Source organism: Camellia sinensis, chromosome 2 (genome assembly GCF_055761805.1).
Source record: "Camellia sinensis isolate YWXY chromosome 2, ASM5576180v1, whole genome shotgun sequence".
NCBI classification, from domain to species: Eukaryota; Viridiplantae; Streptophyta; class Magnoliopsida; order Ericales; family Theaceae; genus Camellia; species Camellia sinensis.
The window spans coordinates 17,783,638-17,798,771 of record NC_138962.1 but is presented as its reverse complement, the minus strand read 5'-3'; the positions used below and the strand labels follow the sequence as shown (position 1 = coordinate 17,798,771).

The window sequence follows — 15,134 nt, the reverse complement described above, 5'->3', positions numbered from 1 at the left end:
TATTCAAGATTCCATCACAGATTCACAGAGCCAAGCCCAAACATTTTAAGGGCTGGCTTGGGTTGCACAAGTTGAGCCCAAATTTACCTTTGCTGCAGAAATAGAAATGTTGACTGAAATCTGTATTAGAAGAATGCATTGAACTGATCTAAACAAAACAAACAAACCAATTACAATTTGGAGCTTGAGAATTATTTTAAAATTCAATTCATACACAAAGCAATACAACAATACTTCTTAGAGATGACTTAATACCAAATACTCAGCTAGGATATCACTGGGTATAAAAGTACCCATCAATCCTATATACCTATTTTCTTCATTTTCGCTTGTCGTTCTAAGCATTTACCAGTCAGTAATACTGCATACACAGAACCATCAGAACCGGCCACACCCGTCTCCAAAGAATACAGAACGGTTCTGCAAATGGTTTCTGTATCCCTATCATTAGTGTTTAGTGGACACTAGACACAGCTATTGATTTCTTCGACTTCTTGCTTGCATAAATCTTGGCATAGATGCTCTTTGTCCGAAATGCCAACAAAACATCTAAACCAAACCCTACAACGCAAGCAATAGCCATGACAATAAACACAAGCCTGTAACAGTGGGCACCGATACATGTGTTTCCCCCTCCAGCGGTAGTTGTCGCCTCTGCATCGTATAAAAAACCGGCAAGCAGGCCTGAAAAGAGGAAGGAGCCGAGGGGGAGGTTGAGGATCAGAATGTTGTAGATGAGACCATAATATTTGAGGCCGAATAATTCAGAGGCAGTCGGAACGGAGACAGCAAGACGGACACCGTAGCATATCCCAACAATTATTGAGCCAATGTATAGTGAACCAGGCAAGGCCATGGCCATCAGAATGTAACCAACAGCCATTAGAATTTGTGAAGCAGCATTCCAAAGAGGCCTTGGTGTTCCAGCTTTCCTGCAAAATAATGAAATGTGAATCATATCAGTATGAGTAGATAAATACTTATAGTACTATAACAGGATCAGTTTCTAACTTTGGTAGACATGTATTAGAATGGATCCATCAGACAAGCATAACCAAATCTCTATGTTGACATAGTGTGAATCATGATGTTATGTATTATATTGAATACTTAACCAAGATCACAAATTTCCAAATAAGGGTATTTTGGTGTTTGTCACGTGTGCTACTAATTTCATAAATATATAGTTGGGGGCGGCTATCTATATATCGCATTTGTAACCCTTTCAAATTATAGAAAAAACCATAGAAACCGTGCATACCGTGGACTTAGCCCTAGTTTTGGAATGAACCACACAAGTCTTGTGTTCTTCTATGTGCTTGTGATTTACAATTCCAATTAATTATTCTTCTTTGTCTTCTTACCTCATCAATCTTGGTCCACAATTCGTAAAAAGGAGTGAAAAGGGTATATAAGATCTAAGCAATTGATTCTCAAGTTGGTGAAATTAGAGTAATGCTAGGAACACAAAATAGATCACAGAAGTATTAATCAACTAATTAAGGTTGTCTTTGGATGTTGGAGTTGAGTAGTGATTTATTAAAAAAAATAAAAGAAAAATGGGAAAATGTGACAAAAATTTAACTTATACTTTTGTCACCTTTTCTCTACTCTTTTGCTATTACTTGAATTTTTTTTACTCGAATCCACAATCAAAACACTGTATTTGTAAAGAACTTCCTAACTTCAAACCATATGGTCCATGAATTTTAAGAGCACAAAAGGAACTAGATAGATATCCAATAAAATCCCACACTTGAAACATGGGCGATAATAATGTTTGTTTTTATCAATTTGCCCATACCATTACCATACAATCAATCCATTTGCTTTTAAAATATCAAAACCTTATCCTGTCGTTAGCAGCAAAGAAGGTGCACTATGACCTCACTATGACGTCAGTGTATGTTAATGGTAAATTGGTGTCAACAAAGTAGTTATTGTTTTTTGTTTTCTGTGTTTTGCTTTTACTTTTACTTTTCTAAAAAAATATAAATGTTTTTTAAAAAAAATAGGGAAAATTAGTTTAGGGTCCATCTCCCACTTTTCGTAATGAAAGAGATCCATAATATTATTTTTTGATATCTAAGGTCCCTAAACATATATCAGAGAAATTTTACTCACAGAACGTCTATTTCAATTCACATACCGGATATTCTATCACCATCCCCAACGCTAGTAAACGATAGAACCCAACCCCCACTACGCCAAAATTGGGCTTTTAGCGGCGATTTTTTACCGTCGTTAAAGGCTGTAAAACCGCCGTTAAAGCCTTTAACGACGGTATTAACTGCGGTTTTGTTACCGCCGTTTATGCGCATGTCGGAAAAAGTACAACCGTCATAAAAAGGTAAATTATCGTCGTTAAAAGTCAACCAAAAACGGCAGTTTTTTACCGCCGTAAATAGGTTCAAATTTTTCAAAAAATAATTCTTTCTTCTTGCACTCCCCAAGTCTTGAACCCTCAACCTCTCATCCACCCACACTAACCACTCTACCATAGCCACTCTTCATGAAATATATTCCCTAAATAAATATTTAAACATTACTTTTACTTTATTGTAGATGGTTTTGCCGGAGCTCGCCGGAGTTTCGCCGGAGCACGTCGGAGTTTCGCCGGCAAAGACCGCCGTCATTAACGGCGGTAATGATTGGGCATTAGTGGCGGTTTTGTTACCGCCATTAAAAGTGGGCATTAACGGCGATTTTTTTAATGGCAGTAAAAAAACAGCCGTTAATGATACTTTTAACGACAGTTTTCGTTACCGCCGTTAATAGTACCTTTAACGACGGTTTTCGTTACCACCGTTAATGCCCTGTTTTGGCGTAGTGCCCCCTCCTTCATCTTGTTCTTAAGATAACTTTTGGGTATCAATTTCCAAAACTATTCCTTCTTTTCCCTCAATAGAACCCATACAACACTCCCTATCTCTCTACCAACTCAGACCCCACTTCCCTAATATATATATATATATATATATGTCTATTACCTTTCATTGCGATCCAAAGAAAAAAAAATCCAGAGCAAAAAAAAAAAAAAAATGGCAGAAGTGCACAAGTTTCTTTTCCTTCTATATATCTCAATTAGAGATCAACATCAAACCTGAGACAGTTTCTTCAGCAACTTTAGTATGTTGTTTCACTGGTTATCCTTGTTAGTCATCTCTGAATTTGGTTAAAACACATTATGAAAACAAATTTGATAAATTCCAAAATCAGAGAAATTTGGTTAAAACACATTCCGAAGTCAGAAAAATTTGATTAAAACACATTTCGAAGTCAGAGAAATTTTCTCTGAAGATAAATCCAGAATTTCTCTAGAGAGAAATTCCGAAGTCCAGAGAAATTCTGGAAATTTCTCTCTCTTGACCAATTTTCTCTGGATCAATTTGAGAGACCTTAAACATTATGAAAATATTGAGTGTCCTTTATGCTGTAAACTCTTAATACCAGGGACCTTAAAAAAAATTCTCCCAAAAAATAACCTATTTATTAGGAGATTAAATAGTTGTTTTTAAATTTTAAAAACTGTACTCTCACGGAAAAAATTCAAAATTGTTTTGTCACAAAATGACAACAATATAAAAACAATGGAGTGTTTCAAATTTGTTTTTTTTTTTTTTTTAAATATTCTTCTTCAAAATCACTAAAAATGAATAGGAATGAAATGAAAACAATATATACTTACATCTTGATCAAGAACAAATATTGAGTATAATTGTCCCACTATCTTACTTCCCAAAATAAATTAAGCCACTACAAGAAAAAAAGATTTTTCTAACATTTTCTAAATCCCGGTAAAAGTCTCAAAAACGCTAGCAAAAGTCTTTCCGGCGTTTTTCTAGATAATTTTGACAAATCCCGACAAAAGCAGTGTAAATTTTTTTTATTAATAATACTACCATGTCATATTCAATCCCTCAGTGAAGGTTAGATCCATAAAAAGAAGTTTGAAATTATAGGAGAGTACTTCAGCCTTTTCTAAAGTCTTTTCCACAAAATTGACCTTTTACTTGCCATTTCTCCGGTGGTTAGGGTAGGCCTTTCTTGAAGAAGTCCTAAAGAATTTAAGGCCTCGTTTGGGAAAAGGTTAATTTAATAATTTTTTTGACTATTTGGTTAAAAAAGTAGGTAAAAAAAATTTATATGTTTGGAATGACTTTTTGACTAATTACAAAAAGATGTGCAAAAAGTAGAGAGAAGAGAATCTTTGACTTTTTGGTACGAGTTGTTGACTTTTTGACTAATTTAGTAACTTTTTGACTAATTGACTAAAAAAGTAAGTCTCCAAACGGGGCCTAAGTCTAAAATTTTAGATATTGGTTACTTCTTCATAGGGCAACCACCACAAAGAATTAAAGTAAAAAAACACAGAAAAACACTGCCTTATTGATTATAGTATAAAAAAAAAAAGTACAGTAAAAGCTGACCAGTTCATTGCTTGCTCTCACCTGTTGGATCATTAGTTACTTGCATTGCATCAGGTTAAGAATTAACAAAGAAAGAGGTCATCAATCTCAGGTCTCCCCTCTTTCCTTGGAAATTACCAACTCAACCCCCAATCTTTTACCAATTCCACCATTTTCCAATTTTCATTTTTTTTAACCAGTGATTTGACCAGTAGCTTTATTAGCTTCGAAGCAATCAAAATGCTCATACCAAATAAGATCACAAAAGTGTTTAAAATATAAAGTTTATAAATTATATCTATTTTTATATTTACCCAATTTAGATGTACTTTAAAGTAATTTAAAAGTAAAGTATACATGTGAATTTTTTTAAAAGTTCAATAAAAAAATATTTTAAAAAAAACGAAGAAAAAAACAGTTTTTGAAACCAAACAAGTTGTCTAAAACTTTTCCTTTATAAAATTCCTCAACAAAATTAACTTTTTGACTATTTAAATTTTTTTGACTTAGTTATAAAAGTAAAATAATAAAATTCACCACTCAAAATCAATATCAATAACTTACGATTTTACATATTATTTTTAAAAAATATATATTAATCAGGCGTGTGGCACCGCTTCTTCAAGTGATGACAAATGGAAGCATCTCTAAACTTAAAAGATTCTGAGTGTTTTAAAACTCTTTCGACGGACGAACCAAGGAGGATTTATGTCAATCCCATTTCTACTTTTTAGTATTACTTATGGGTGCTGTATGGGTTCAAAAAATTTATTATGATTCTATTTTGATTATTTAAATTATTTATTTTACTAAATATAAATTGATTTTATAAGCATCACATATTCAATACATAGGATTTGATAAATAAACAAAATAAAGATTAAAACTTTTTTTAGAAAAGTAGAAAAAAAAAAAAAAAAAAAAACTCAAACTTTATTATTTTTTTACTTTTTTTTTTTAAAAAAAAAGTGCAAAAACAAACCGAATAGATGTGATTTAAATAAATCAATAAATTAATACATTGATTTTTTTTTAAGTTCTCGTTTTGAAATAAATTATTTTAATATTTTTTTAATTTTTTTAAAAAATATATGTAAAAAAATAAAAATATTATAACAACTTATAATAATATTTTAATTTTTTAATTAAAATATATAATTACCAGTCCTAATTCCTAAAATAAACCTAAACCAAGTAAATATGAGATGAAGAGTATGTTTAAACTTACTTGATAAAATACTCCGAAACCGAACCCGAAATGATCCGCCCGAAGAACCCAAAAATGCTGGTGAGCGATACAAATATGGATACATCCACGTACCCGAGAGCCAGACCCATCTGCCCCATATTATTCATCACCGCCAAACCAGTCCCAACTCCGCACAGAAACGACACAAACAATACCCAGAAGTCAACCGTCCTCAACGCCTCAATTATCGTGTGATCCTCTCCGATAACCGGCGCTCTCCTCTCCACCGCCACCGCAGCCTCCGTCGCCGTCTTCTCTTTCTCCGGCATACCCAGCAACGGTTCAGTCACAACCCCCTCGAGGTCCGAATTTGATTCGGAATTAGATCGAATCCAATTCTGGGTTGCGATGTAGAGCGGGATTGAAATTGGAGAAGCTAAGAGGATTAGAAGGATGATTGCGAATGACTGAGAAATTAAACAATTGTGAGCTCCGGTGACATCGAATAGCAAGAGATAGACGGCGACGACGACGGCGACGGCGTTGATGATTCCGAAGTACCGAGCTTCTTCTTTGTCTTCGCCGGCGGTGGAGGAAGGTGGGATTTCGCGGAGGAAGAGAATGGCGGTGAGGCAGACGAGGAAGGGGACGATTGTGAGCATGAGAAGGAAAGTTGAAGGGTCGGAGGAGGACAGAGCTGTGCAGAGATCGGTGAATATGGCGGTGCTTAAACCCACATACCCTTTTAGAATCCCCGAAACGGGTCCTCTGTTTTTGCGGAAGTTTCGAATGCAGGTCACCAGCACTGCAGTGTTCATCCATGTTGTACTGTTCCCTCCCATGCACAGAAAGATACACATCTACACTCACAAATTCACAATTTCAGTCAAATTTCAATACATGAATGTATAGTGTTTTGTTAAAATGTGTGAAATGAATGAAGATGATTATAAGGATGGGATTAGTCTGATTTTAAAGTAAATTAAGAACTTGTTCGGTTCCTACGGGTCTGAATTGTTAAATTTGTAGAACCAGATCATAATAAAACTACAGAGAGGTTTGATTTCATTTGGTTTTACAATTCTATAAATTTTATATAATATATATTTTATGGTAATAAATAATTTAATAATAATTAATTTGATTAAACTCGTTAAAATTTATTAATTTTAAGATGAAAAAAATGTTTAATATTATAATAATTATTTTATATTTTAATTGTTACTTATAAAAATATTAAAACATAATAAATAAGTCACGGTTAGTAATTGCAACCAAAGTTTTGAAATTAAGAATCCAACCAATTTACACAGTTTTATCATTTTAAAAAAAATAATGCACCAATTAGTATATTAACAAATAATATGACATAATTTTAGAGATTTTAAATTTTTATAATTTATATAATAAGTGAGATCAATAATAATGTAATAACACTGATTAATATATTAGTTAGTACATACAACACCACCATTTTTAAAAATTAAAATTCTAATTAATAAAAAAATAAATTAAATCGATAATTTAAACTAGTTAGAACATGTAACACTACCATTTTTAAAAACTAAAATCGTAATTAATAAAAATCAAATTAAATCGATAATTTAAATTAGATTGATCAATTTACTGATTTCATTGATTTTTATCAACACCCCTGTAAATTGTAGGGAAATCATCAAGTGTGTATAAAAAATAATTATAAATTCGTAATAATTTTATAAATATTAATTTTATAAATATTTTTTTCCTTGAAATAGTAATTAGTAATTTCTCTTAAATTGTATATTGTGGTTACCTGCCAGTAAGGAAGAGGCTTGATTTTTTGGCTGACGACAAGCCATTGGACGCCATAACCGACGAAGCCTTCTAGGGAACCGATGAGGAGGAGGAGAGGGGTGGGGAGGCGGTCGGAGGCGAGGCCGGCGAGGAGGCCGAATGCTTTGCCGACGTCTTTGGCGACGGAGAGGTTGTTGAGTTGGAGTTGGGTCAGAGCCATGAGGGACTTGAGTGCGTCGGAGTAGTTTGAGAAGGTGTAGTTGTTGCCGGAGATGGCTTGGACCCAGACGGCGGTCACGAATCCCAGCCATTTTCCGGCTGGACTCGTCGGAGATAGTTCCAAACCCATATTGGCTTTTTTTAGGAACCAAACACTTCAAAAGCAAAAGATTTGAATTGATAAGGCAATAACTCTGAAAACCAGAGAAATAGACAAGAGAAGGTGACTTCCAAGTTAGAGTATGCAATGTGAGCCGTTATTTAAAGCGGAATTAACTGTCTAGTGGATAGCAAAAAAAATAGCATTTGCCAAACAAGGCCTAACAAGTCTGTTTGTTTTCAGAAATAGAATGGAGAAGATTGATAGTTGAAATAAAATGGAAGGGATTGATAGTAAGGGAATTAAGTAAAATTATGTTTGTTTTGATAATAGTTGGTAGTGTAAGGATTGTTAAATTATTTTTATACAAAATAATAAAACAAATAAAAAAAATACAAAAACATTAAACATTAATGTTTTTTTAAAAAAAATGGACATGTAAAAAAAATTTAAAAAATAAAAATAAAATAAAAAATTTCCAGAATAAAATAAAATAAATAAAATAATGATTTTTACTTAACAAAAAATATAAAATATTAAATATTAATGTTCAAAAACAAATGCCCGACGTGTAAAAAATAAAATAAAAAATAAATAAATAAAAAAATTTCTAGTCTGTCGGACTATTTTTTTAATACCAAGTCCTGGAAACCCATTCGAATCTCCTTGGGGAGGCCCATCCTAATCCGGAGCTTACTATCAATTCCCTCTTCATCTCTCAAAATAAACACAATATTGGTGCGTCTCACCTCACTACCAATCACAATCACCTCTCTAACTCTCCAAACAAACGAAGCCTAAAAACAGTGAGACTCACTTTATGGTATTATAATTGTATTTTTTTATTATTTGCACAAACAAATGAGAGAATGAATCATAAAATACTTATAATTACTGCTTATTATGTGTGTTCTGTGACTTGTTTATGAATAAAAATACTCTATTTCAAAAATTATATTTCTTTTTTAAATTTAATAGTGTGGCAGTCTATTAAAATATATAAAGTAATTTTTTTTAATATTTTAATTCTCATTCAATCATTTTTATTATATATCACTAAATTTAAAAAGTGATCTTATATAATATTTTTCTTTATTTATGCGCAAATATATTTTTATGAGGTCTTTAACACAACCAGTACTTCGTTGGGAAGGGATGATCCATGCTGAAAGTAAAGTAAAAAAATAAAATATATTTGTTAATAAATATAAAATATATATATATATATATATATATATTTAAAATTTATTATTAAAAAAAGGAATTCAGACTCCACCCAGCAATGGGTCCCACGTGGGATTTTTTTTAACATTAGTGAAGTATTTTATTTATTTATAGGATAAATTACAGATACTTTTATTTATTTATAGGGCATATTTGAAAAAGATTCATGTTTTTAACACTTTCACCCCCAATTGAAAGCAAGCCCTACATGCACACTAATTAGTAATTATAATTCACCTAATAACTATGTATGCATGGATGTGTGTTATGAATGATGTATATTTCTTATTACTAGATTAAGCGAATTTCGTGTTAAAATATAGATAAAAAAAATTCATTTGTTTTTATTCAATGAAAATACGTAGCACTTCAAAGTTATAGTCTCCTTATTTGGAATGAACAACAGGTGTAACAACTCAAATTTTTAATTATTCCGTATAATTTATATTAATATTATTAATCACAGTTAGGAAAATATATAATTTATTATATATTATTATGTGTAATTTTGTAAAATAATATAATTATTAAAAGTTTAGGGGTCAAAATATAAATAATAATAATAATAATAATAATAATAATAATGGATGTGATAGTAAAATAAATAATTAATTTTATGTTAGTATACGATAGAGTGCAATTTAATTAAAAATTAATTAATTTATATAATTATATTAAAATATTAGGTTAAAATATAATTATTTTAAATATTTATTAAAAGATAGGTATAAATCTATAAATTAATGAACGAATCTGTAGAATGATTTGGGCCGGCCACGTGTTGGCGAGAGAATGATTTCTCCTCCGTATTTAAGGAGAAGCGGGTTCACCTAGGCTAGAGAAAAAGAATGAAAAGGAAAAGAATGGAAAAAGAAAGAAAGAAAGAAATGAGGGAAAAAAGGAAGAGTGAAAGAAAGGAAGAAAAAAAAATTGGCAGTTAAAAGGGTTTTTGGTAGTGAAAAGAAAGAGTAAGGCATTAAAGTTAAGGTAAGTTATATTATATCTTGAGTCATTATAATGTATTTTATGTATATTTTGACTCATCATATTTATTTTATACAAGTTATGTTTTATAAATTATTATAAACTATATTAATATTTCAGTTACATGGATTATTTCTAAACTCTATTTGCTTAAAAGGAAACTATGGATATGTTTGTTTTACTTTTAAAGAATATTTGATTATAACCTTATATATAATTATGTTTTGTAAGTACCACTACGGAAGTCCCACACTTTGGGGGACTTAAATAACCATTGGCTTCTGTTTGGCCACTTTGTGGTCCTCTGTTTGTCATGGATCTATTGACCTTTGTTTTATGCGGAGTAAAGTACTGTGCGGAGATAAGTGCTACACTATTGTGGGAGCCACGTTTATAGTCAGTACAAGCCACCTCTTGAGTCCGTACCTCTATTCTGACTGTCACTCTTATGACCTCTGTTTTGTTCTGTTCGGCATCGTGATTATGGTTATTTATTTACATAATTTATATATTTCAGTGTATGCCATTTAAATGATTTGTTTACCAATTATTTATTTACCAAACTGAGTTATGTAAATGTTTTGGCCTAATTAACTATCCATGGTTATTTCGTGTCTCTTATACTCTTGGTATAATATTTCTCACTTTGTCAAGTGCTTATAGTTATTTATCAATTTTCAAGAAATAATGCAACTCAGAAATAACTTTTGGAAAGCTTTAGATGTGGGGCTGCGGAATAGACACACACGGCATTTTTATGATATTTTTATATGTAAATATCGGCCTTTTTGGTCAATATATTTTGTAATAAAAATAGAAACTCCGATGATTATCTTGGTACCCTCATTTAAATATTACTTCCGTTCGCGTTTATTAATTTGTTTAAGAATTTGTCGGAGGTAACCCCAATTACTAGCCATCACGATACTTAACCATTGGGTACAGGGAGCGGATCGTGACAAATGGTATCAAAGCAATGGTTTATAAAAAAAAAAGAGTCATCATTGGAGCATAGGACACACGCACATTTAAGAAGTAGGATAGCGGGTAATTAGTACCTAAATATTATATTTTGTTAGTTGATTTAATTATATTATAATTTTATATGATTATATATACTATTTTTTTTTTTTGTGTACATAATTTGCGAAGGATACTAGATATAATTTATATTTATTACAGAAAAAGAAAGAAAAGAAACAGAAGATGTCGGGCTCAAGCACCTACCAAAATTATAATATAATTAAATACATATAATTTTCAGTTCAGTATTCCAAAAAAAAAAATTTATTTCGACTTTTTAAAAGTTGGTTCAAATTATAAGGATACTAATTTTGAAATTATTTTCCATTAATGAAAAGTTCATCTCAAATTTTTTCAACTCCTACATATGATTCTGTCATTGTATTCTCATTTTATTTTATTTTTTTTATTTATTTTTATCATAAATAAAACGATTTAAAAGTTTTTAAAGTCACAAATTGTTTCTCATTTTGGCTCAAAATAATAATAATAATAATAATAGATGTCATAGTAAAATAAATAATTAATTTTATGTTGGTATACGATAGAGTGCAATTTAATTAAGAATTAATTAATTTATATTTAAATTAAAACATTTGGTAAAAATATAATTATCTTAAATATTTATTAAAAGATAAATATAAATCTATAAATTAATAAAAGAATGAATGATTTGAGCCTGGCCACGTGTTGGCGAGAGAATGGTTTCTCCTCCCTATTAAAGGAGAAGCGGGTTCACCTGGGCTAGAGAAAAAGAAAGAAAAGGAAAAGAAAGGAAAAAGAAAGAAAGAAAGAAAGAAAGAAATGAGAGACGGAAAGAAGAGTGAAAGAAAGGATGAAAAAATAATGGATACTGAAAGGGTTTTTGGTAGTGAAAAAAAAGAGTAAGGTATTAAAGTTAAGGTGAGTTATATTATATTTTGAATTACCATAATGTATTTTACATATATTTTGACTTATTACATTTATTTTATATAAGTTATGCTTTATAAATTATTATAAACTATATTAATATTTCAGTTACGTGGACTATTTTTTAAACCCTATTTCCTTAAAAGGAAATCATGGATATGTTTGTTTTACTTTTAAAAAATATTTGATTATGACTATAATTATGTTTTGTAAGTACCACCACGGGAGTCCCACGCTTTGGGGACTTAAATAACCATTGATTTCTGTTTGGCCACTTTGTGGTACTCTGTTTGTCATGGATCCATTGACCCCTGTTCTATGCGGAGCAAAGTATTGTGCGGAGATAAGTGCTACACTATTGTGGGAGTCACCTCTATAGTCTGTACGAGCCACTTCTTGAGTCCGTACCTCTGTTCTGTTCAGCACCGTGGTTATGGTTATTTATTTACATAATTTTTATATTTCAGTTTTTGCCATTTAAATGATTTGTTTACCAATGATTTATTTACCAAATTGAGTTATGTAAATGTTTTGGTCTAGTTAACTATCTATGGTTATTTCGTGTCCCTTATATTGTTTGTATAATATTTCTCATTCTGCCAAGTGTTTATAGTTGTTTACCAATTTTCAAGAAACAATGCAATTCAGAAATAATTTTTGGAAAGTCTTAGATACGGGGCTGCGAAATAGACACACACAACACTTTTATGATATTTTTATATGTAAATATCGGCCTTTTTGGTCAATATATTTTGTAATAAAAATAGAAGCTCCGATGATTATTTTGGTACCCTCATTTAAATATTACTTCTGCTCGCGTTTATTAATTTGTTTAAGAATTGGCCGGAGGTAACCCTAGTTACTGGTCATCACGATACTTAACCATTGGGTACAGGAAAGCGGGTCGTGACAACAGGCACCTTAGTGATCTCTGCAACGGGCGATGCCCTGAACTTGCGGGAGAGTGGAAAGATTTTCCTGTAAGAAAAAATAATAATAATAAAATACATAGCACAAAAACATAACTCTCATATGAGTCAAATATGTTAAAATCGCACTAATTCGTAAAAATTCGTTTGTTAATTGTGGATACTTTGATTCGAGATGTGAAATTTATAATTTGTTTTTTGAAATCGCCCCACTCTACTACAATTAATATTTTTTTTTCACCTCTAATGAAATATCAAAGTTTAAATCAATGTAAGGCAGATTTAAGACGTGAAATTTATTATAAATTAGTATTATATATATATATATATATATATAAATATTATGTAAATTAGTTGGTGTTAATCCTATGAAAAATATTATTTCAATTAGTGTTATATATTATGAAAACACTTAATAATAGTTTAAGATTATTTTTCAATCAATTGACAAATTCAAATCTTCCAAATTATGATTTAATTATTTATCAATCCCTCATTCATGGTTTGATTTGTAAATTTACTCTTAAATCGTACCGAACTATGCAACCCCTATATATGGGTGTGGAACTCACCAAAAGATTAATTTAATTATGACAAATTACACTAACAATTCCTATAGTTTATGATTTATATCACTTTGATCTCTAACTTTTTAATTGTGATATATTTTATTTTGAATTTTGAATTTTATTTCAAACAAAAACAATCAAAGAAGTTTCCTTTACAAACGGTCCATTCCAAAGGTAAAATTGCCATATAACTTAAGTTGCTTTGGTTAACTTATATATTGTTTGAAATGTAATGGTCTTTTTGTAATGATAATGCTAGGACTTTCTTGGTTATAGAGTTATGTTTGGTTTGGTTTTAAAAATCTATTTTTAAATTTTTTTTCTAAGAAATTAAAAATTAAATTAGTGAAAAAAAATTAAAAACACATAATTTTTATATAATTTTGTCTTTTAGGAGGGTGGAAATAATTTTTAAAAATAACTTTTTGATATTTATTTTCATTAAATTAATTTCTATTTTTTCAAAAGTCCATTATGGTGACAACTTTAATGTCGTTATTAAACCAATCCATTAAATTAAAAAAATTCAAAACTAAAAATATTTTATATATTAAATATATCGTTTATACATTAAAAGTCTAATAACCATTTATTAAATGATAATCATAAAAAAAATATATGTTAACAGCAAAAAAACAACCATCTATTACATAATAACCATAACAAAATAACAAAAATAACCATTTATTACATGATTATCATCCAAATATATAATAAAAATTAATTTGATAAAAATATAGAAATATAAAAAATTTATCATTTTTATATAATTTTTCTTTGATAGCATAAATAATTTTTTAAAAGTTAAAATAGCTTTTTGATATTTAGTTTTGTCAAACTAGGATTGGTTTGGAAAGTTAGTTAAAAGTTGACGTTTTAATTATTATTATTTTTTTTAAATGTGTAAAAAGTTAGAGAGATGATGTAACTCAAAATGAGTTAAAAGCTGACTTTTGGTTTTTAGCAAAGTTCCCAAATTGAGATTGACGACTTTGTCCCCAAAACGAAGCATTTTTTGTTCGCAAAGAAAATAATATCTTTAATTATTCTTATTTAGAATGAGATTAAAAATTTAGAATTAAATATATATCAATTAAAAGGTTAAAGATCAAAATAATACACCGCCAATGTAATTTGCCAATTTAATTATGTCTAATTTTATTATCAATGCTTATGTTTTAAAAAAATTTAAAAATAGAAAGAGACTCAGGTAAGTGTTACTACACGAAACTAGTTTGTTAAACGTGACGTGGCAGACATAGGCATGGAAGCTCAGGGGTAGTGGGGCTAAAGTCAGAGGTTACGGCACGTTTCCCAGCCGTTGGATTAAGGCGTAGAAAGCGGGAAGCGTGTTCATTGCCTACCTGAGTGAGATTACGTGGGAACCGCTGGATTATGCGACCTCTGTCTTGCACGTTATTCCGGTGCTTCACTTACGCCCGTTTGTTTTAAGAGATGGGATAGAGGAAATTAATAGTGAGCAGATTAATAATAAGAGAATTGTTAGTAAAGGAATCAATAATGTAGGGATTAATAGTGAGGGAATTGATAGTGAGGGGATTAATAGTAAGAAATTGTTAAATTATTTTTATACAAAATAATAAAACAAATAAAAAAAATATAAAAATTAAACATTAATATTTTTTAAAAAATCTCAATATATAAAAAATAAAAAAAATAAAAAAATTTCTAATCCCCTCATTATTTTTCTAATACCATCTCTACCTCCTCACTATAAATCCCCCTTCTAGGGGTATTAGTGATACCAAAGTATTAGTAGTCCCAAGGTAATCTTTCAAA

General features: G+C 30.2%; 1 protein-coding gene and 1 long non-coding RNA gene across 2 annotated transcripts; one reads left to right on the top strand and one right to left on the bottom strand.

Moving 5' to 3' along the window:
• Positions 1 to 170: 170 nt before the first annotated feature.
• LOC114311400 (protein NUCLEAR FUSION DEFECTIVE 4) lies at positions 171 to 7,932 on the bottom strand. The gene is made up of 3 exons (XM_028257544.2): positions 7,394 to 7,932; positions 5,638 to 6,458; positions 171 to 932 (listed from the first exon to the last, which is right to left on the bottom strand). Exons 1-3 carry the CDS (start codon positions 7,721 to 7,723, stop codon positions 455 to 457), a joined length of 1,629 nt encoding a protein of 542 aa, XP_028113345.2. The 5' UTR covers positions 7,724 to 7,932; the 3' UTR covers positions 171 to 454.
• LOC114311401 (uncharacterized) lies at positions 932 to 4,826 on the top strand. Its single transcript, XR_003646477.2, has 2 exons — positions 932 to 4,072; positions 4,304 to 4,826. It is a non-coding gene; the product is annotated as an uncharacterized LOC114311401 (long non-coding RNA).
• Positions 7,933 to 15,134: the final 7,202 nt, after the last annotated feature.